Raw genomic sequence first — 23,972 nt, 5'->3', positions numbered from 1 at the left:
AGAGTAGGAATGAAGAGGGGCTTTGAAATTCTTCCTGGTGTATGCCTGGGAGGTAGGAGTATGGGGAGTAACTTCTGATGCTGGTGGACAGAACATCTTCAGTTACCCAGACTAGGAGAGTCTGAATTGTCTGTTAGAGTTTGGCATTCCGGACCTACACCTGCAGAAGCGGGTCACCGGTGACAGCTATTACCCATCTCTTCTCTAACTTGCTGTGTCCAGTGTCCTTATCTTCAAGGCAAGACATCTGTATAATCATTACTGTTCTCTGGGGGAAGAAAGCAGAGGACCAGCATGAGACTCCACATTCAGAAGTCACGCTGACCAGCCCCAGTCAAGGGAAACAGGAACAGGGCGATCTTGATGCCACATCAGAGTCACATCTTCAAAGGCTAGAGTACCCTAGGGAGCTGTCCTGGCAAAACCAGAGGTCTTATAAATAAGCCAACCTCAGAGTTTCCAGCACCAGACTCGGTTTGCCAGCAGAAAATCTGTGCTGCCCTCAGAGTAAGAACATCTGAAGCTTGTTCTAAGGAGGCAAAGGGGAGGATGTTTCCCTTTCAGTAGCTGAGGCTTTAGAAGCTCACTCTGCCAGCGCTGATCAAGCACGGAAAGTTGGAAAGGTGAGACCTGTGCCCAGTTCTTAGGGAAGATCTCTAAGGGTTCTTCTCTTGGGATTTGTAATTATTTTATCATTGCTGAGACAATGAATACCACCACCCCAACCAGTCCCAGCAACTCATTTGGGTTTGCCTAAGGGCTGCAGCACGGGTACATTCTTGGGTTTCTACCTCTTTTCTATTTTTTATTCTATAATTTTTGGTGGACAGTAGCTGTGGACTACATCTGCAGCTGAACCCATAGAAAGTGATTTTGTGTGTATGTGGGTGCACAGTCCCCTGCATGAGGGTGTGAGGGGATAGATAAATAATGTAGAGGAGGGGATTTTATTGTATCATTATAACTCCATGCTTAGTCTTGTTGGGGAGGTGAGAAGTGAGTTGTGGCAGCTGAAAGGGTGACTTTGCTGCAGACAGAGCTGAATGGGTGTGAGTGCTTGCAGGCTCCCCGAGGACTCTCTGTCCTCCCTCGGGAGCACATCTGCTCTCATCCCATCACCTGCTGACTGTTAACTGCAGTCCCTTTCATGGAGAATATAACCATACATTCCAACATGGGAAAACAGGATTAAGCCGTAAATATCTCTGGAAGTCTGAGTTAAATTTAAACTACATTGCAACTCACAGATACTAAATTCTTCTCTGAGAGCAGATTTCAAGGGTGTGGGTAAGTGAGAGTGGCTAGCTGCTTGTGATATGATTTGAGAGGCCTCAGCATATTCTCTGTACTCAAATCTAATGACCATCTCTCACCATGACTTAATGCCTTTAGGGATGTATCTGAAATAATTTGACACCTAACACTTTATAAATGAATGCTTAGCAAATATTGAGCAAAATGTAACCGGGTGAGCCTCAGGGAAGGAGTAGATGGCCTGAAGTGATTTTAGCATTCGAAAAATTTGCCCATTTTCTCATTTATCCCCAAACTTGAGTGGTTTACACAAGGTCACAGAATGAATTTGAAGTCAGCTCTTAGATCAGGAACCCCGCTGTCCAAGCACAGAAAGCTCTATGTCTTGTCTACCTTTAGGGGCTAGAAGACACCACTTCTCAACAAAATGGAAATTGCTCTTAGTAGGATGAAGCTTTTTAGAGATAATGCCATAGAAAAGGGCATTTATCTATACTGATTCTATGAAGTAGGTCACTGGTAGAAATGGGATTAAGGATCTTTTCTGACACCCATGTGAAAGCTTTTACCATAAATGCCATCCAAGTCTAATTTCAATCTTCTCCATCTCATGTAGGGGCTCGTTCTCTTTATTGGCTTTATAAGGTGAACCACCAGCCCTTGATCTGGTTTTTCAAATTTGGAGATCAATTCCTTTAGGTTTGGAAAGATCTGTTTTTGAGCACCTTTCACAGTCTGCAAAAACACAAGAAAGGAGATTGATCACTCATTGTGCAATTATGTGTGAAATGTGACACTTCTCAAAACAGTGGTTTTCAGGGCTTTCTCTGTGAGCTGACAAACTGAAAACAAGTGGCCAACAGCTCATGCTTAAGAGCTCGCACCACTTGCAATTCACAGAAATGCTGATGTTTTAAGACCAAGCTCTGACTTGAGCTACTCTGAGTAAGGAGGATTTACAATCAAGGGATCCTTAACTCAGTGAGCAGTATTGAATGAGTGCCCATCCTTGGCAAATTTGTCCAAGGGAGTTCTTGTAGATGCACTGTGAAGGGTACCCTTCCCAGAGCTTATGTCAGATTCTGCCTTGCTGGCAGGCTTTGATATTTTAGTGGACTAACAGAAGTGGACTTCTGAGGGGAAATGCAAAATATGCAAATTACATACTTGTTGAATTCGGAATCTCCATGTGAAACAAGACCAAAAAAGTCCCAATTTAAACTGAGAGTAGGAATGTCAACATGACTCAGTTAAATTGCAAATAGTTGTTTTCTGTTTCCCAGCTATAAACCAAGTACTATTTTCTAATATAACCTTACAAACAAAAAGAATTTTCTTTTGCTCTTGTATTTTTGGTTTAGGAAAATCTAGAAAACCAAAATATAAGAAAGTGGAAATAAGAAGGTTTTCTTACATGCAGTGTGGTTAACCTCCATAATAGAGGTGCAGGCTGACCTTGAAGTTGTTGGCATGGAAATCCATTTAGTGCAGTCACTGCAACCTAGAGCACCATCCACTGCAGGCCTCTGAGTGCAAAGCTGCTCCCCAGTGAAATGCCCCTCTGTGTCTGGGTTTGGATTCACTGACTTGGATGCCTCTCCGTTTTGTCCAGACAAGAGACAAAACAGGGTACTGAGGAATTATCCAGAATTTCCCAAAGTACAGCAGAGAAAAAATGTTTTGAAATAAGTTGCTTTTTAGAAGACATTTTAGGCCGGGCACGGTGGCTCACGCCTGTAATCCTAGCACTCTGGGAGGCCGAGGTGGGTGGATCGCTTTAGGTCAGGAGTTCAAGACCAGCCTGAGCAAGAGCGAGACCCCATCTCTACTAAAAATAGAAAGAAATTATATGGCCAACTAAAAATCTATATAGAAAAAATTAGCCGGGCATGGTGGTGCATGCCTGTAGTCCCAGCTACTCGGGAGGCTGAGGCAGTAGGATTGCTTAAGCCCAGGAGTTTGAGGTTGCTGTGAGCTAGACTGATGCCACGGCACTCATTCTAGCCAGGGCAACAAAGCGACACCCTGTCTCAAAAAAAAAAAAAAAAAAAAGAAGAAGACATTTTATCTTGAAATTATTTCAGACACAGCAAAGTTGCAAAAATCATAAAAAGAGAAAATTCTCATATATATCCTTTACCCACAACCCAAATATTAACATTTTATATTTGCTTTTCATTCTCTTTCTAAATATATACATACAATGTGCATGTATATATGTACATATATACATGCACAATGTATGTATATATATTATTTTAAAAAATTGTTTTTCAGAGTTAAGTTGCAAATGTTATGTCCCTTTAACTCTAAATATTTCAGGGTTTCCTGAAAAGTAAGGACATTACATAATCACACTACAATGATTAAAATCAAGAGATTAACCTTGATATAGTACTCTTTGCTAGTCTTATTCAAATTCTGAATTTATTTAAATTCTGCCAACTGCCTCAATAATGTCTTCTATAGCAAAAGAAAAATTATATAAATGAGCTGTTTGGGGATCATTGTATATTCTAGTCTCTTTCAGATATTCAGAGTGAACATTAGCGTATTGAAGATTCTGAGAAATCTTGTAGTCTGCTTGACCTTATATGCAAGTGTTTCAGAAAGATTATTTCAGGATTCTCTGTTAGTAATTAAAATTCTGTAACATTTATTATACTCTACTTCCTAAGCCAGAGAACTAAATTCAAAGAAGCAAAAAGATTTTTCTGTTTAGCTCTCAGTAAACCAAAAAAATTAAACAAATCCCTATGACTTGCAGCTATCTGATGCTTCCCTTTATATTTTCATACAATTATAGTTGTAGACTCGACTTCTAAACATTCAGACTGCTCCCTGGCTTCCCTTCCCACTTCCATCCTGGGTCACTGTTTCGTCTTCCAGGGTGGTGCATTTCACCACTGAAGGAACCAGAGTTGGATAACAGCCATGGTTATTTAGAAGTGGAACCCAAGTCTAGTGCCTTCTTATTTCTCTCAGAGAAAGGCCAGGCTAACTATTGATCTGACTCTCAACTCTGCCTAGTGCTTCCCTTGGTAGAGTGCCTTCATGTGGTCACATTCCAGGTCCGAGAGATGATCTCAGGTTCTCCTCCCCCAACTTTTTTGTTTTTGTTATTGCAGGAGTCCATATATATTCTTACCTCTATCTGGTAATACCCGTGTTTCTCTCTGAAGATTCGGTATGTGTAGACAAGATTTTTAAACCTGTGGAAAGATGTCATTATGTTCTTATATATGAATCCAGGCAAACTATCATCATATTTTGTATGCAATATCTTTGTCAATCTTAAATCCCCAAAAGAAACTTAGTTCCTATTTTCTGCTACTGTAACAGAATACCAAAACTGGGTAAATTGTAAACAATAGAAGTTTATTCAGCTCACAGTTCTGGAGGCTGGAAAGTCCTAGATCGAGGGACTAGTGAGGGCCTCTTGCTGCATCATGGCATGGTGGAAGAGCAAGTGAGCATGTGTGAGGCAGAAAAAGAAAGGGTGGGGGCCAAGCTTATCCTTTCATCTGGAGCCCACTTTCTCAATAACTAACCCACTCCGGAGATAACAGCACTAAGCCATTCACCAGGGCAGAGCCCCCATGACCTAATCAGCTCTTAAAGGTCCCAAGTCTTAATACCATTATAATGACAACTTATTTTGAGCCTTCTGTTCTTAATATTTTATAAATGCCATTTGTAAAACTTTTAAAAGAAACATGATTTTTGCAGTGCACATTTATACTAAAGATTTGTAAAAAGACCTCGGCCTTCTACCGCCACCACCAATGGTGACAAGGAAGCCCTTCTCCACCCTCCAGCACTCACAGTCTTGTCTCCACTCTCTCTGCCTTGAACTCATTGGGCTAAACTTTCATTATGTCTTTTTTTTTTTTTTTTTTTTTGTTGAGACAGAGTCTCACTTTGTTGCCCAGGCTAGAGTGAGTGCCGTGGCATCAGCTTAGCTCACAGCAACCTCAGACTCCTCGGCTTAAGCGATCCTACTGCCTCAGCCTCCCGAGTAGCTGGGACTACAGGCATGCGCCACTATGCCCGGCTAATTTTTTCTATATAGATTTTTAGTTGTCCATATAATGTCTTTCTATTTTTAGTAGAGACGGGGTCTCGCTCAGGCTGGTCTCAAACTCCTGACCTTGAGCAATCCACCCGCCTCGGCCTCCCAGAGTGCTAGGATTACAGGCGTGAGCCACCGCGCCCGGCCTCATTATGTCTTTTATCCCTGATTGTCAGTCATTACAAGAACCCAGTCTTGCAGGGCACCCTTATCTCCTGCATTCTAATCCCACGGCCCTCCCACTATGGGGTCTAGAGGTGAGGCCGGTGTTCTTGTTCTCATGGCTCTTCAGTATTGCTTTCTTCCTTCCTTGAGTCCTTGGCTTTGAGTTTCATGTCATTGGATTGTATCACTTACTACCCCTCAGTGTTGTTGACATCTGCCCCCTGGGTCATTGCTGCTCATTTCTCCAGGTTTTAGCTCCTAGCTCACTGTCACTATCTCCAATACTATTCTTGTCTAAACTTTTGACAATTTCAATTCATGTACAGGCTATCCCATTTCTCGGTTCCTCAAAGTCCTCTCCTCCAGTGATCTTGTCCTCCACTTACTTCAGCCACTCACTCCCCTGTTCATAACCAGGGCTGGCTACATAATTTGCTGGTTCCAGGACAAAATGAAAGTGTAGGCTCCTTTGTTAAAAAATTATTAGTAATTATGAGATGATAACAGCAGAACATTAAACCAAGCATGGGCCCTCTGAGGAGAGGACCCTGTGTGACTGCATGGGCTGCATGCTATGATGCTAGCCCTGCTCACAACTTTAACCTTGTAACTGCCAATAACTGCAGCTCTTTCATAATCTTAGTTCCATGCATCCCCCTCTCTTTTCCCTGCTTCCTATCTTTTCAGATCTGTTCCTCTAGTTCACTGATCCCAACAATCCCTGGACCCCATGGGCTCTCCCTCCAAACCATTGATTCTTCCACTTTTCATTGTTCCTCACCCACATGTCTTGACTCCCTTCTTTACCCAGTTTAAATTGTCCATTAAATTATAACCATTCTCTTATATACAGTCTTGACTCCTTTACCATCTTTCACTTTATTTACTCAATTAGCAACACTAGAACTCTGGTTAAATTCAACTTTTTGCAGCTGTTTGTGGCTGGGAAGAAACACACAACTACGTAGGCTGGTTTCACTTTAAATTAATGACCATAGACCTTGACAGGGCTGTTAATGCTTGTGGGCAATTATTTACTTCCGCATTGACAATGATTCTACACATTCTCCATTTTCTTAAATCTCCAACATTTTCTTTTCCATCCTCACTCTTAATTGATGACTTCACTGAGAATATTAAAGCAAACAGTAGAGAATTTCCAGACTCCCACCACCACAGCAATTAGCATCTGCACTCAGACACTCTGCCTTTATTATTATACCATAGATGAACTTTGCGTGTGGATCTCCAAAGCTAATCCCTTCTATTTCCACTGGCTGCCAATCCCTGTTCATCTATTCAAGGACATAGTTCTAGCAATTCTTTCCTCATTCTCTGACATCATTATTATTATTCTTTACACAACAGGCTGGGTGGTCCTTTAAAAACATGTGAGTCAGATCATGTCACTGCTCTGCACAAAAATCTAGGCTTAGAAAGGTCAAGACATGTGCTCGCTTTGGCAGCACATATATTAAAATTGGAACCATACAGAGAAGAGTCAGGACAATTTTAAGAAGAAAAATAAGATCGAGAGGGGTGTGTGTGTGTGTGTGTGTGTGTGTGTGTGTTGGGGGAGGTGTTCCTGTCTTAATCAGTCTTAAGTCTTTTTTTAAGACTGTAATTAAAATAATGAGGAATTGGTTCCAGGGTAGAAAAAGATATTAATGGCATAAAATAGGGAGCCCAGAAACAGACTCATACATGTGTGAAAACCTGATATATGAAAGAGCTGGCATAGCAGATTGGTGGGGAGGGGATGGACTGGTTATTAAGTGGCAATGGTATGTTTTCATGTGGAAACAAATAAAATTGGATCTCTGCTTCACACTCTGAACACTCAATTATGAAAGAGAAAAACATTAATTAAACTTTGGAGAAATAAATAGAAGTGAACAACATAATGACCTCGAGTTAAGGAAGGAGTTCTTGAATCACAAAAAGTACAAACCATAGAAAAGATTAATAAATTCATTGAATTAAAACTAAATCTATTTATCAAAATATATCATTAGCGAAGTGAAAAAGTCCACAGATTGGAAGACAATAATGGCAACACTAATATACAATAAGAGCACTATTATACTATAAGAAAAAGACAAATGAAGTGGCCAATAGACATGTGAAAATATGTTTCAATATCAATTAGGGAAATACAAATTAAACAACAATTAGATATCATTTTGTACCAGATTGGCAGAGATATTAGAGTTCACTAATGCAAAATATTGGCTGCGATGTGGAGCTACACAGAGTTTTATATACTACTGATGGGAATATAATTAGATGCTAATATCTTAGAGAACAATTTGGCAAAATTTAGTAAAGTTGAAATGTGTACAATCTATGAGCTCAAATGTCTATTCTTTTGTCAGATGTCAGATGGCCATACTGGAACAAAACTGAATATGCCAAGATTTTATTATTTATTAAACAGCAAAGATCAGTGAAATTAAATATTGAATACATATAAATATAAAAAATCAGAAATATAAAAATCAAGTAAAAGTGTAAATTAGTAAAAATACATATAATAGATACATATTTTTCTAATATGAAGTGTTATTAGATGAAATTAATTAAAAAGCAATATTTAAAAATTAACAAATTCAACACCCCATAAAACTTAAGTTCTAGTTAATCCTAAAAATTGAAAACAAAATAGTTGTTTTTAAAGTGCTATTGTGAGGTAAAGGAAAAGGAAATAAATAGGAGAGTTGCAGGGAGGGAGAAGGAAGGCAGAAGGGAGAAAGAATCTAAGGATTTTTTTGTGTGGGCAAATTTTTTCAGCTGTTGGAAAAGCTCTATGTGTTTACATTAGTTGAGGAATGGTACAGATGTAAGTATAAGCTGACTGGAAATACTTTCCTCTGACTCATTAATCTTCAAATAATCCCATCTCCTGTTCTGCAACTTTGAGAAGATCTTTTTTGAACATTTTAGATTTTTATAGGAGTTGATATATTTTTATTAAAAACAAGGTACAAATTTTGTTACCTAGCCCTTAGTAATGTTGGTGGTTAACTTTCTAAATTCCAGATGCTTACCAACTGCACTGAAATAGCCTTTATCCAAACATAAAAACAATACAATTAAACAGATAAAAAGGGGTTGCCACTAAGTACTAATATTATTTTTTCTATCAATGTTTTGAAAAATTCAGTATTTTGAGGGAAAGGCTATGTTTTTGTTCTCTAGTAATTCTCTCTTTTGGAGGTTTTATTTTTTTAAATATTCATAAAAAAGTTTTAGATCCTTTAAGAAGCAGACCTCAAATATTCTAAAAATTTGTATCCCTGATTTTTCCCCTGTGAGTTGGGGAAGGTGAGATGGGGGAAGAGGGACTGGAGGCTGATTCTCCTGGGGAAAAGAGAGGAGACATAGGTAAGTGACATTTAGGTAGTGTATTCCTATCTTAACAAGTCTCAGGCCTTCTTATAAAGCTATGATAATTAAGATAGTGAGGAAATCATAATGCCCTCACTAATTGCCAAGAGAGCTAGTGGTGCAAAGCAGCTGAAATGATGATTCAGGGCACGGAGAGCTTCAGGTGAAATGCCTTGGGATGGGGGGAAAGGAGGGCAACCTGAAAAAAGTCATCCATTACCGTCCAAACCTACCACTTATCAGATTGAATTTTTTTTTTTTTTTTTTTTTTTTTGAGACAGAGTCTCACTCTGTTGCCCAGGCTAGAGTGAGTGCCATGGCGTCAGCCTAGCTCACAGCAACCTCAAACTCCTGAGCTCAAGGGATCCTCCTGTCTCAGCCTCCCGAGTAGCTGGGACTACAGACATGCACCACCATGCCCGGCTAATTTTTTCTATATATATCTTTAGCTGTCCATATAATTTCTTTCTATTTTTAGTAGAGATGGGGTCTCACTCTTGCTCAGGCTGGTCTCGAACTCCTGAGCTCAAACGATCCGCCCACCAGAGTGCTAGGATTACAGGCGTGAGCCACCACGCCCAGCCCATATTGAATTTTGATTATCCATTTACTTGTCTGCAACTCACACAAGGCTGTGTGTTCCACAAGGACAGAATCATAATGTCTGCTTTGTTCATTCTAGCACATTGCCTGACTCATAGTGCATACTCAATAAATATTTGTTGGGTTGCATTGAATTATCTTAAGACATGTGCCAAGCCTATATGAAGAAATCTTACCAAGAGACATAAAAGAACACTTCAGCAAATAAAGGGAGATTCAAAGTTTTTGGGTAGAAAGACTGACTCTTGTAGAGATAATAATTGTTTATCAAATTATATTTTAATTTGCATTTCTAACTCTAACCTTCCCCTGAACTCTAGACTCATTGATCCAACTGTCTACGTAACATCTCCTCTCAGACATTTAGTAGACATTTAACACTTAATGTGTTCGGTAGCAGCATATACCTGTGGTGGATATTCTCTGTATCTCCAGATCCTCTTTTTAACCTTCCTCATTCTGCCCTGTGCTTGGGGACTTCCAAGACCCCAAGCTGGGCTCCCTTGCCTTCGGGCTTCTGATTAGGTTCAGGCAATGGGAGGCATATGTACAATGAACATGTATGGAGACAGATAAGAGGATGTTAAGCCAAGAAGGATGAGATAAAGGATTAGTTTGGCTGAATTCATCAATAAGGGGACACTCACCTAGGATTTAGAATTTACTGTATTAGCTTAAACACCTGTGAGTGGCATAAATGTTCTGCTAGACTGGTTAACTGAAGCTTGGATTCAATAATGGCCTATATTCAAGAGATCAAAATGCCAAAACTTCCCTGGCATTCTATAGAGAAAGGAATCTGACAACTCAGGGAGATGGGAATGTTATAATGGATCTCTTATATGCAAGCTGTTCAATGATACCACCTTCATATACACTAAAAACACAATGTGAGGAGAGCACCAGCATATCTAAAAATGGTAGCTATCCTCCAAAGTCTTGAGTTCACAGTGGGAAATGATGCAGTGGAATTGAGTGCCCTAATTTCAGTGGAAATAATTGTATACCAGGAATAGTAAATGTCAGATCTCACTCAAATGGGACTCATGAAGTACGGAACAATTACCATGATAAGATGACATAGATGAAAGAAACAGCAGACAAGGACATTAATAGTTATTGAAATTATTACAGATGTTCAAGAATCTAGAGGTAAAATGGGGTTTTTAAAGTACAGGCATACCTCATTTTATTGCATTTTGTTTTACTGAACTTTGCAGATACTACATTTTTTACAGATTAAAGGTTTATGGCAACCCTGCATTAAGCAAGTCTATTGGTGCCATTTTTCCAACACCATGTGCTCCCTTCATGTCTCTGTGTCACATCTTGGTAATTCTTGCAATATTTCAAACTTTTAAATTATTATTACATCTTTTCTGGTGATCTGTGATCAGTGATCTTTGATGTTACAATTGTAATTGTTTTGGGGCACTACGAACAACGTCCACATAAGATGGTGAACTTAATTGATAAATGTGTGTGTTCTGGCTGCTCCACCAACTAGCCAGTTGCATGCTTCTCACTTTAAATAAAAAACTAGAAATGAGTAAATTTAGTGAGGAAGGCCAAGACAGGCCTCTTGCACCAGTTACAGAAGTTGTGAATGCCAAGGAAAAGTTCTTTAAGGAAATTAAAAGTGCTACTCCAGTGCACACATGAGTGATAGGAAAGCTAAACAGCCTTGTGGCTGATATGGAGACTGTTTTAGTGGTCTGAGTAGATCAAACCAGCCACAGCATTCCCTTAAGCCAAACCCTAATCCAGAGCAAGGCCCTAACTCTCTCTTAATTCTGTAAAGGCTGAGAGAGGTAAGGAATCTACACAAGAAAGCCAGTTCTCATGGTTCATGAGGTTTAAGGAAAGAAGACAGCTCCATAACATAAAAGTACAAGGCGAAACAGCAAGTGCTGATGGAGAAGCTGCAGCAAGTTATCCAGAAGATCTGGCTAAGATTATTGATGAACAGAACACTGAACAACAGGTTTTCAATATGGACAAAACAGCCTTCTATTGGAAAAAGATGCCATCTAGAACTTCTTTAGCTATAGAGGAGTCGTCAATGTCTGGCTTCAAAGAGGCAAAGGACAGGCTGACTCTCTTGTTAGGGACTAATGCAGCTGGTGACTCTAAGTTAAAGCCAATGCTCATTTACCATTCCAAAAATCCTAGGGCCCTTAAGAATTATGCTAAATCTACTCTACCTGTGCTCCATAAATGGAACAACAAAGCCTGGATGATAGCACATCTGTTTATAGCATGGTTTACTAAATATCTTAAGCCTGCTTTTGAGACCTACTGATCAGAAAAGAGATTTGTTTAACAATATTACTGTTCATTGACAATGCACCTGGTCCCCCAAGAGCTCTGATAGAGATATACAAGGAGATGAGTGTTGTTTCCTTGACTGCTCATGCAACATCCATTCTGCAGCCCATATAGATCAAGGAGTCATTTCAACTTTCAAGTCCTGTTATTTAAGAAATATATTTTGTAAGAAAAAACTGCCATAGATAGTGATTTCTCTGGTGGATCTGGGCAAAGGAAATTGAAAATCTGCTGGAAAAGATTCACCATTCTAGATGCCATTTGTGATTCATGGGTAGAGATCAAAATACTAATATTAACAGGGGTTTGGAAGAAGTTGATTCCAGCTCTCATGGATGACTCCAAAGGGTTCAAGACTTCAGTGGATGAAGTAACTGCAAGTGTGTTGGAAATAGCAAGAGAACAAGACTTAGAAGTGGAGCCTGAAGATGTGACTGAATTGCTGCAATCTCATGGTTAAACCTTAACAAATGAGGAATTGCTTCTTACAGATGAGCAAAGAAAGTGTTTTTTTGAGATAGAATCTACTCCTGCTAAAGATGCTGTGCACGTTGTATAAATGTGCACAACAAAGTCTTTAGAATATTACATAAACTTAGTTGATAAGTCAGCAAGGTTTGAGAGGATTGACTCCAATTTTGAAAGAAATTCTACTGTGGGTCAAATGCTATCAAACAGCATTGCATGCTACAGATAGATCTTTCATGAAAGGAAGTCAATCGATGCACCTTGATTGCTGTCTTATTTTAAGAAATTGTCACAGTCACCCCACCTTAAGCAACCACCAACCTGATCAATCAGCAGCCATTAACATCGAGGCAAGACTCTCCACCAGCTAAATGATTATAACTTGCTCAAGGCTCAGATGCTTGTTAGCACTTTTTAGCAATATATTTTTTTTTTGAGACAAAGTCTCACTCTGTTGCCCGGGCTAAAATACTATGGCGTCAGCTTAGCTCACAGCAACCTCAAACTCTGGGGCTCAATCAACCTCCTACCTCAGCCTCTCGAGTAGCTGGGACTGTAGGCTCACGCCATCATGCCCGGCTAATTTTTTCTATTTTTAGTAGAGACGAGTCTCACTCTCGCTTAGGCTTGTCTCCAACTCCTGAGCTCAAGCGATCCTCCTGCCTTGGCTTCCCAGAGTACTAAGATTACAGGCATGAACTACCACGTCCGGCCCTAAAATATTTTTAAATAAGGTATGTACATTGTTTTTTAGAGATAATGCTATTGCATACATACTAGACTACAGTCTAGTATAAACATAACTTTTATATGCACTACAAAACAGAAAAATGGTATGACTTGCTTTATTGCAATATTCGCTTTGTCGTGGTGGTCTGAAACTGAACACACAGTATCTCCAAGGTATGCCTACAAAAACATGAAAGACATAAAAGAGAGACCCAGATGAAATTTCTAAAGATAAAAACTACAGTGTGTGAGATGAAGAAAATATTGGATGAGATTAGCAGAAGATTTGACTTTGCAGAAGAAAGAAATTAGTGAATTTGAAGACAAAGCAATGGAAACTATCCAAAATAAAAATCAAAGAGAAAAAAGACTGAAAAAAATAAATAAATAAACAGAGAACCAGTGAACTGTGGGATAACTTTGTGAGGCCCAACACATTTGTAATTGGAGTTCTTGAGTGGGTAAAAAAGCATTTAAAGAAATCATGGACAAAAATTTTCTAAATTTGTTGAAAACTATTAATCCACATATCCAAGAAACTCAATGAGCTCTAAGCTCACAAAGAAAATGACGCTGAAGTTCATCATAAACAAATTGTCTTCCAATAATAAAAAGAATATCATAAAAGTACTCAAAAGAAAATATATACTTGTCTACAGAAGAAGAAATATAAAAATGACAGAAAACTTCTTGTCAGAAGCAATGCAAGTCAGGAGACAGTTTGGTAAAATCTTTAAAGTATTAAAAGAAAATTGTCAACCTAGAGATCTCTATTCAGAGAAAATCCTTCTAATCCTGAAAGCAAAATGAAGACATTTTCAAATGCACAAAAGCTGAAAAAATTTATGCCAATAGACATGCACTACAAAAAATGTTATAGGAAGTCCTTTAGGCTGAAAGAAAAAGACACCAGATGGAAATGTGGGTCTACACACCAGTGGTTCTCAACCAGGAGTGCTTTCATCACCAACCTCACAGCACATTTGGCAATGTCTAGAGACATTTTTGGTTGTCACAATTTGGGGGTAGGGCTTGCTAGTGGCATCTAGTATATAGATGCCAGAAATGCTGCAAAACATTTTATAATTCCCACAGCATTTCCTTCAACACAGAATTATCTGTCTTAAAAATGTCAATTGTGTCAAGGCTGAGAAGCTCTGATACATGCAAAGGAATGAAGAGCACCAGAAATAGTAAATATGTGGGTAAAGGAAAAATATGTCTTCTTATATTTAAAATTTAAAAGATAATTGCTTGCTTAAAGCAAAAGTAATAATAATGTATAGTAGGATTAACAAAATATATAGAAATAAAATGCATGACAATAATAGCACAAAGGATTTGGTGAAGTGTGGGAGAAATGAAAGAGTATTATAATAAGGTTCTTGTTACTATAGGTGAAGAGATATAATATTACTCATATATAAGCTATAAGTTTAACATGTATAAATAATAAACTATTAAAAATCAAAAAATATAGCTAGCTAGCCCTCAAAAGAGGTAACTTAGAAATATAAAAAATTGAATTAATCCAAAAGTGGGCAGATTATTTATTAAATATCACTCCAAAAGCACAATCCATAGAAGAAAAAATTGATAAATTGGGCTTCATTAAATTTAATAATCTCTGTTCCTTAAAATTTACTGTTAAAAGAAGGAAAACACAGGTCACAAACTGGGAGAAGTTACTTGGAAATCACCTATCTTATAAAGGACTTGCATCCAAAATATGTAAAGAATTATCACAACTCAATAATAATAAAATAAACAACCTAATTTAAAGATGCACAAAATATTTGAATAGACACTTCATCAAAGAAAATATATGCCCACTCATTTACTGTTAATTGACTTTTGACAAAGGGGCCAAGAACACACTTTGGGAAAAGGACAGACTCTTCAATAAATTATGCTAAAAAAAACTGGATATCCAAAGTCAGAAGAATGAAATTAAATCCTTATATCAGACCATATGCAAAAATCAACTCAAAATGGATTAAAGACTTAAATATAAAACCTGAAACTATAAAACTACTAAAAGAAAACACAGGAGAATAGCTCCACAACATTGGTCTGAGCAATGAATTTTGGATATGATCCCTAAAGCACAGGCAACAAAAACAAATATGGACGAATGGGATTGCATCAAACTAAACAGCTTCTGTACAGCAAAGGAAACAATTAACAAAGTGAAGAGACAGTGCACAGAGTAGGAGAAAATATTTGCAAACCATACATCTGATAAAGGGTTAATAGTCAAAATACATAAGAACATATTCTTAGTGAGAAAATAGAAAGAAAATAAATAACTAAATTTAAAAATGGACAAAGGACATCTGTTTCTCCAAAGACATAAAAATGGTCAAGAGATATAGTAAAAAAATTCTCAACATCACTAATTATCAGAGAAATGCAGATTAAAACTACAATGAGATATCACTTCTCACCTGTCTGAATGGCTCTTAGTAAAAAGACAAAAGATAAGGTTGGAGAAGATGTGGAGAAAAAAGGGAACCCTAGTTGCACATTGGTGGGAATAGTATAGCTATGATGGAAAACAGGATGGAGGTTCCTCAAAAAACTAAAACTGTAAGTACCATATGACCCAGCAACCCTACTTCCGTGTATTCATCCAATGGAAATGAATTCAGTATGTTGAAGAGATATCTGCATTCTCATGTTTATTGCAGCATTATTCATAATAGCCAAGATATGGAATCAATGTAAACATCCATTAACAGATGAAAGGATAAATAAAATGGTATATACATATACAACGTAATATTATTTAGCCATTAAAAAATGAAATCCTTTCATTTTCAGCAACATGAATGAAATTACAGGGCATTATCTTAAGTAAGATAAGCGAGGTACAAAAAGACAAATACTGCATGATCTCAATCATATGTAGAATCTAAAAAAAGTTGATCTTATAGAACTAGTGAGTAGAATGGTGGTAACTAGGGGATAGGGTGGTAGGAAGGGGAGGGTTGGGGAAATGTTGGTCAAAGGACACACAGTTTCATTTAGATGGGAGAAATAAATACAAGGGATCTATTGTATAACATGGTGACTGCAGTTAATAACAATATATTGTAGTCCTGAAAAATGCTGAGAGATTTTCAGTGTTCTCACAACAAAAATTTGTGAGGTATGCATATGTTACTTAGCTTGATTTAGCCATTCCACAATGTATATATATTTCAAATCATCCTGTATATAATGAATGCATACAATTTTATCTGTCAAACTAAATAAAATAATCAAATTTTATACTCTGAATATGTAAAGTTTGTTTTACTTGAATTAGACTTCAATAAAATTTTTAAACATAAAAAATAAAATCTGTTGTTGAACCCCCCAAAAAAGAAAAAAACATATGAATGGCAAATAAACACACAAAAAGATACTCAGTATTATTATTCATTAGTGTAATGCAAATTAAAACCAAAATGTGATACCATTACACGCTTATTAGTATGGTTAAAATAAAAAAGACTGGCCATTCCAAATGTTAGTGAAGATGTGTAGGAATCAGAATTCTTGTACAATGCCAGTGGAAATGCTGAGACAGCACAATCACTTTGGAAAAGTTTGGCAGTTTCTTAAAAGGATAAACCTACATAGAACATATGACTCAGCTGTTCAACTCTTGATTTACCCAGGAGAAATGAAAGCATATGCCCACACAAAGACTTAGTCACAAATATTCACAGCAACTTTAGTTGTACTATGAATGAGTAAACAAATTGTGACATCCTTAGAATTGAATACTATTCAGCAATACAAAGGAATGAACTACTGATGCATGTATGAGGATGAAACTCAAAATAATCATTCTTTTGTCTGTCTGAAGTCAGATAAAAAAGACTACATACTTTATGATATGATTTATATTAAACTCTGGAAAATACATATGAATCTATAGTGCCAGAAAGCATATCATGGGGGCCTGAGGTCTGGGGGGTAGATGGGAAGTATGGTAAGAAGGGATTACCAAGGGGTGCAAAGCGAGTTTTAGAGGTGATCAATATGTTCATTATCTTGGTTGTGGTGATAGTTTCATAGGAGTATACATATGTCAAAATCCATCAAATTATACACCTTTTATTTTATGTCAGTGATACCTCAATAAAACTATAAAAATGATTCATGGTATAAAAAGGTAAATGAATGTAATTTATTTTTATTCTAATATATAAACCAAATTTAAGTTCATTGTACATATATGCTTTTGCTGTCTTTATGGTTGGTTTTTGACATTAGATAGAAAAAATGTTTCCTATATTTTCTGTTACGTTTTCCATAACTGTGTCTGGGCTTGACCCTCAGTATGGGAAATCTTCAACCTCATTTAAGATATGAGAAATACAAAGAGCTTATAAAAACCATTTAAAAATGTACTCACCATCAAATTGGTACTAATTGATCAATACTAAGGTGCTCACATGTTAGTAACACTGGGTGCCAGTCAGGTGGGGGGGTGGGGGTATGGGAGATAGAGGGGGTTGGGGGGCGGGGGTAAACAAACCCACAGCTAATGGAAACAGGGCACACTGTATGGGGGAAGGACAGGCTTGTAGCCCTGGCTTGGGTGAGGCAAACGCATTTCGTGTAACCAAAATGTTTGAACCCCCACAATATCCTGAATTAAAAAAAAATCTTTGGCATTAAATTCTTAGTTGAGGTTTGGAAAGGCTAGAATACAGGTCCTCGTAAGTTTCCACTTACCTTTGAATTGTTTTACTCTTTCTCATGAGGTTTAGCCTTGAGAGTGGTTATTACTTTAGGGGCTGTGCACAGACCTTTGAGCCCTTGCTTAGTTCACAAACGGTCCACAGATTAGCAGATGGTCTCGTGCTGTGGCCACTGTTTTGGGGAAACTTGTTCATGTTCGAGGTTTTAGTTTTATTTTAACCAAACTTCAAAAGATCATTTGAAGGAAATGGAATTGACTGTGCCCTATAACGTCAACTGCGTGTTTTGCATTTTTCTGTGCCATGACACAAGTGGGGAACCCAAGTCGATAAAGAATGTTTTAAGACTTTTGACCTTTGGTCTTCTCACTGCCTGATTGCAGTGTGCGTTGGTACAACCTTTTGTTGTACTAATTTGTTAGTGTGCATGAAAATTTTAAAACCTCTAGAATTTATCCCAAGGAGAGAGTTAGGCAAACTTTCACAGATACTAAGTACAAAAATGTTAATCATCCCAAATTATACTTGGTCAATTGGACCAAATTAAAAATAAAAATTGGAAGTAACCTGAATATATTATGTATAAATTATTATATATACAAACAATTAAATACATGACAGTCATAAAAAGATGATGTGTATCAGCTTTCTTTGATGTGGAAAAATACCTACAATATATTAAGAAAACAGTTTACAAACTATTGTGTATAATGAACCATTTATGGACATTGGTTCGCTTATAGATGCGTGGAGAGCAGTCTGGAGAGATGTATGCTGAAATATAAAAGATGCTGATTTTTGAGTTGGGAGATTGATATTTCTTCTTTATACTTTTCCCTATATTTGATTTTTCTAAAATGAAATTTCATTAGCTTTATAAGCAAAAAAAATTTTGAATTATTTCTTTTCTTTCTAAACTCTATAATCTTTTCAAAGATCTGAGAATCTGAGAGTTGTAAATGACTCTCAGGGCAATGGAAAGATATTGCCATTACTCTCCTCAATGAGGATGTGCAGTAGCTTAGGGCTCAGGTCTTTTTTACCTGCAGCATTCTCATGGCTATGGAAAGTACCTCCTTGCCCTTCACATCTATAGCTGAATTTTTTGCACTTCCTAGTACCTATTCCAATTTAATTCTACTGATTACAAAGGCAGACCGAGTTTCAAGTTCCTGACACTCACAGAGTCACACTACAAAACAGCATTTTACACATTGGAGTCTTTTGGAAGCTCTATCAAAAGATCAGGTAACCAGCCTGAGCAAGAGCAAGACCCTGTCTCTACTAAAAATAGAAAGAAATTATATGGACAGCTAAAAATATATATAGAAAAAAATTAGCAGGGCATAGTGGCACATGCCTGTAGTCCCAGCTACTTGGGAGGCTGAGGCAGGAGGATCGCTTGAGCCCAGGAGTTTGAGGTTGCTGTGAGCTAGGCTGATGCCACGGCACTCTAGCCCGGGCAACAGAATGAGACTCTGTCTCAAAAAAAAAAAAAAAAAATTTATAAAAGATCAGGTAACATTTCCTGTCCATGTTCACCACATAGCTTTCTGGTCAATGCTACATGATGTAAAAGGCCAAGTCTCTCTGTGACTTCCTTCCTTTACTTCTAACCTTCCCCTTAGTATTTTCATTTAGGTCTGTGAAAGCATGGAAATTAGTATGTTGCCGTTTTAATGCATCAAAGGAGATGCTGCATATCAGGGTCCACTGCCAAGCCTACTGCTTAGGCATAACATGGTTCCAAAGTGACCACCTTGAGTATATTTCAGTGAAGCTAGAGATATTGGTAAGAGAGGGAACATAGTAACATGTTAACAGTTTGGCCTTGGGCAAGTTATTGAATAAAAAACTATAGTTTCTTTCTTCACATAACAGGGATATTGTCACCTACTGCAAAGGGCTTTGCACAGGACAAATGAGATAATGCATGTAACATGCTTAGCACAATGTTTGGCTGATAGAAAACACTGACATGGTAGCTTTTTCTATATACATGTAGACCAACAGGCTAACACATGTTATAATAGTAATTTTTATGTTGCTTACACAGGGTTGTATCTTGGAGCATGAATTTGTTTATGTGACCTCCTCAGAGGAAACTTTCCTTTACTCAATGGAAAATAGCTGCTCTGTTTCCTGTCATAGGATTCTGTTTTGTTTTCATCATATTGTCTCATCTCACTGGAATGAATGTAACTTCATGAGGGCAGGAACATCACCTATAGTATTTACTGGCATCTCACCAATGCTTAGGACCATGCCAGGAACATAACAGGTGCTCAGTACATGCCTGTTGAATGAATGAATGAAGAGTCCATTCATCCTCCAGGTCTCAGCTCCAATGTCAGGCTCTCTACTCCTAAGGCAATCACAGCAACAACAAAAATAAATGAATGGGACCTGATTAAGTTAAAAAGCTTCTGCACAGCCAAAGAAACAGTCACAAGAATAAACAGACAACCTACAGAATGGGAAAAAAATCTTCACATACTACACATCAGATAAAGGACTGATAACAAGAATCTATTTAGAACTCAGGAAAATCAGTAAGAAAAAAATCAAACAACCCTATCAAAAAGTGGGCAAATGACATGAATAGAAATTTTTCAAAAGAAGATATAAGAATGGCTAACAAACATATGAAAAAATGCTCAACATCCCTAATCATCAGGGAAATGCAAATCAAACCCACAATGAGATATCACTTAACTCCAGTGAGAATGGCCTTTATCAAAAAGTCCCAAAACAACACATGTTGGCGTGGATGTGGAGAGACAGGAACACTCATACACTGCTGGTGGGACTGCAAACTAGTGCAACCCCTATGGAAAGCATTATGGAGATACCTTAAACAGATTCAAGTAGACCTACCATTCGATCCAGCAATCCCATTATTGGGCATCTACCCAGAGGAACAAAAGTCATTCTATAAAAAAGACACCTGCACCCGAATGTTTATAGCAGCACAATGCACAATTGCAATGATGTGGAAACAACCCAAATGGCCATCAATTCATGAGTGGATTAGTAAATTGTGGTATCTGTATACCATGGAGTATTACTCAGCTATAAGAAATAACGGTGATATGGAGTCCCTTTTGTTCTCCTGGATAGAGTTGGAACCCATTCTATTAAGTGAAGTATCCCAACAATGGAAACACAAGCACTACATGTACTCATCAGCAAATTGGTTTCCCTGATCATCACCTAAGTGCACATTTGGGAATAACACCAATTGGGTATCGGACTGAGGTGGGGGGTGGGGAGAGGGGATGGGTGTATACCTACATGATGAGTGCACACCGTCTGGGTAATGGTCATGCTTGAATGTTCTGATGGGGGGAATGGGGGTGGGGGGAGGGGATGGAGGTATAACTACATGATGAGTGCAATGCGCACCGTCTGGGGAATGGACACGCTTGAAGTTCTGACTCAGAAGGATGGGCGGGACATGGGCAGTGTCTGTGGCCTGAACTTTTGTACCCCCATGATGATAAGCTGAAATAAAAAAAAAAAATGTTCAGATGAGACTGATGCTGTGTGTGACTGTATAATAAACAGTCAGACCAGCCACTAGTGTCAAGATGCTGCGCCAACAAACTGCCTACTGCATACAGGTTTGTTTACACATGTGGAAGAAACTAGTTCCCAAATTATTAGTTTAATTATTTAATTATGTTATCCTTATGGGGAGCCTTGGGAGCCCATTCATAAGTATGGAACACTGCAAGTCAGGTCGTCTGTAACCTGGCGACTGCCTGTATCTCCAATTTGCATGTGTTTGTGTAGTCATAACTGTAAGATAAACTTTTATGAGTGAAATTTTGGGTCAAAAGTCATATTCATGTATTTTATGTTTTGGGCACATTTCCAGTCAAAGAAGCTGCATCAGCTTGTGCAAGGATCTGCTTTGCAGCACCCTAATTATCTTGGGCATTTTCATAGTTTTATTTCTTGCCCATTGAATAGACAAAATGGTATCTCATTATTCTTTTGATTTGAATTTCTTAAATTATAAATAAAATGATTTTTTCATCTTTCTTTTTTATATTTTTTTCTGAAAATCTCCTGCTCTTGTACTTTTCCCATTTTTCTATTGATTTCTGAAAGCTCTTTATATGTTAATAAAGTTTTTTTCTGTCAGTTTATCAATAATCTTTTATTTACAATTAATGCAAAATGAAGTCAGTCTGTGTGTGTCTTTTGTGTGTGTGTGTGTGTGTGTGTGTGAGTTGTTTTAAAAAAATGTTGTAGCTTCATATACAGAATTTGGAAAAAATCCAAAAAGAGAAGATAAACAAGCTAAAAGTGGGTAAAAAGATATGAATATGAAATTCTCAAAAGAGGAACTACCAATGGCTAAAAATATATTAAAATATTATGAGTGATGTTGAGAATATTTTTATACATTTTTTTAGCCATTAGTAATTCCTCTTTTGTTTCCAGACAAGACACACACACACACAGACTGATGGTAAAAAACCACTAAAAAATAGAAGACAGTCATACGTTAAGGAGAAAATATACTATGTTTAAGTGCGGTAGAATCCAAGAAATCAAAGACAGTTTCATGTTAGGAAAATTATTAGTTTAATTATATATTCATAGGTCAAAGGTTACAAACTGACTTGCCAGTGTTCTTTGCTAAAACTGGATTTCACAAAGAAGTACACGGATGGGCCTAGGGGGAGGCTCAGAAGCCTGACTAAAGTTTGGTCAAGCAAAGAATCTTTGTCACCTATGAATGAGCTTCCATGCTTCTTAGAATTGGGGAGCTATGAAGACAAAAGCGATTGTCATCACTAACAGAATATGCTGTGGATATAGGTATGAGAAAGATAGCCTGTATCCCCTTTCTTAGAGAAAGAAATATATCCCTACATATTTTATTAGACAATGACAATCACTTTTGTCTATAGTCAGGCTTCTGAAGCATCTCCTAGGACCATCTGTGCACTTCCTTGTAAAATACAGTTTTTTAAAGAACTCCAAGTTAGTTTGGCAAGAACCCCTTACCTTTTATCCTCCACTATCTCCCAGGTGATTGTCTGATCACTCTGGCCTGTCTTTAGCTAGAATCCTGTTAGATCAGTTTAGCCAGAATCCCCCTCACTCTGATGTTTCTTCTTAGTAATTTTCTATCCAAGGACCCCCACCCTAATCCTTGACTATAAATTCCAACTTGCCCATGCTGTATTTGGAGTAGAGCCCAATCTCTCTTCTGCACAGCAAAAACCCATCACAGTGGTCCCTATACCTATTGTGATGGTCCTGAGTAAAGTCTTCCTCACCAACAAGTGTCACTAAATAATTTTTCTTTAATAAAAGACAGTTGGATTTTCATTACTATAACAGGTAGAAAAAAAGGTTCAGCGGTCTCTGCTTTACAAAGAAGAAATACACAAACATAGGAGGTTTCCAGTGATTTCTCTTCAGGATTGCTTTCTAAACTGGGCATAAACAAATTCCTTCAGCAAGGTATCTCTGATAAAGTGGCCTGCAATTTCATTCATATTTAACTCAGACTCTGGAAATGTCAGATAAGTTTTAACACATAGAAGTCATTTGAGAAATCCAGGTCTCTGTTTCTTTACCTATAAAATGGTGACTGCTTATGCTTGCCTCAGTAGCCTACAAGCAGGATGAAAGGAAATGATGTTGAAGCCCTTTACAAATCTAAGATAATGTGAAATATTATTTTAAGTATTGCAAGAGGAGGCAGCAGAATACATAGTCTTTCAGATTGAAATTTCAAAAATAATCCCCAGTCTTTTCCATACTAAACACACACACTTCTGGAGGAGAAGACCTCTCTGGCATGTTTACCATCTCTCCACCCCCCCTCACTTCCCAAGCATCCTGCAGCCCTTCCCTAAACCCCCCACATCCCCTCTTGATGCTACAAGAGTTTGCTTGTGTGGCCTTTACACCAGGAGAGCAGGACAATGGAGGAGCACGGACAGACACATTCCTTCCATCCTGCCCTGGCAGTGTCTACTTTTTCTCACCCCAACATTGGGGCTACAAAGTCAGAGTGAAATACTAAGGAACATTAATCCCTTTAATGTATGGCTGCCATTGCTACATTCAACGTAAAGTTTCACATGTGTGGAAGATGCGGCTACTCACGAGACACAGAGGCACAGGACTCCTGGCATAGACTCGCTGTCTCTTAACAGAAAGTTACCATCCAGCCCTTCCTTGAGCAGCAAGGTCTCACAATCAAGCTTGGTCAGAGGGCCGTGGTAATAAGGCAGATCCAT

The 23,972-nt window shown here is 37.9% G+C and overlaps 1 protein-coding gene across 1 annotated transcript; it reads right to left on the bottom strand.

Annotated features, from left to right (window-relative positions):
* Nucleotides 1-216: 216 nt before the first annotated feature.
* SH2D1B (SH2 domain containing 1B) lies at nt 217-23,972 on the bottom strand. Its single transcript, XM_069478421.1, has 4 exons — nt 23,839-23,972; nt 4,403-4,466; nt 1,824-1,989; nt 217-268 (listed from the first exon to the last, which is right to left on the bottom strand). Exons 1-4 carry the CDS (start codon nt 23,970-23,972, stop codon nt 234-236), a joined length of 399 nt encoding a protein of 132 aa, XP_069334522.1. The 3' UTR covers nt 217-233.

This window comes from Eulemur rufifrons, chromosome 8 (genome assembly GCF_041146395.1).
Source record: "Eulemur rufifrons isolate Redbay chromosome 8, OSU_ERuf_1, whole genome shotgun sequence".
Taxonomy (NCBI): domain Eukaryota; kingdom Metazoa; phylum Chordata; class Mammalia; order Primates; family Lemuridae; genus Eulemur; species Eulemur rufifrons.
The sequence above is the reverse complement of the archived record's forward strand: the minus strand, read 5'-3'. Positions and strand labels throughout refer to the sequence as shown.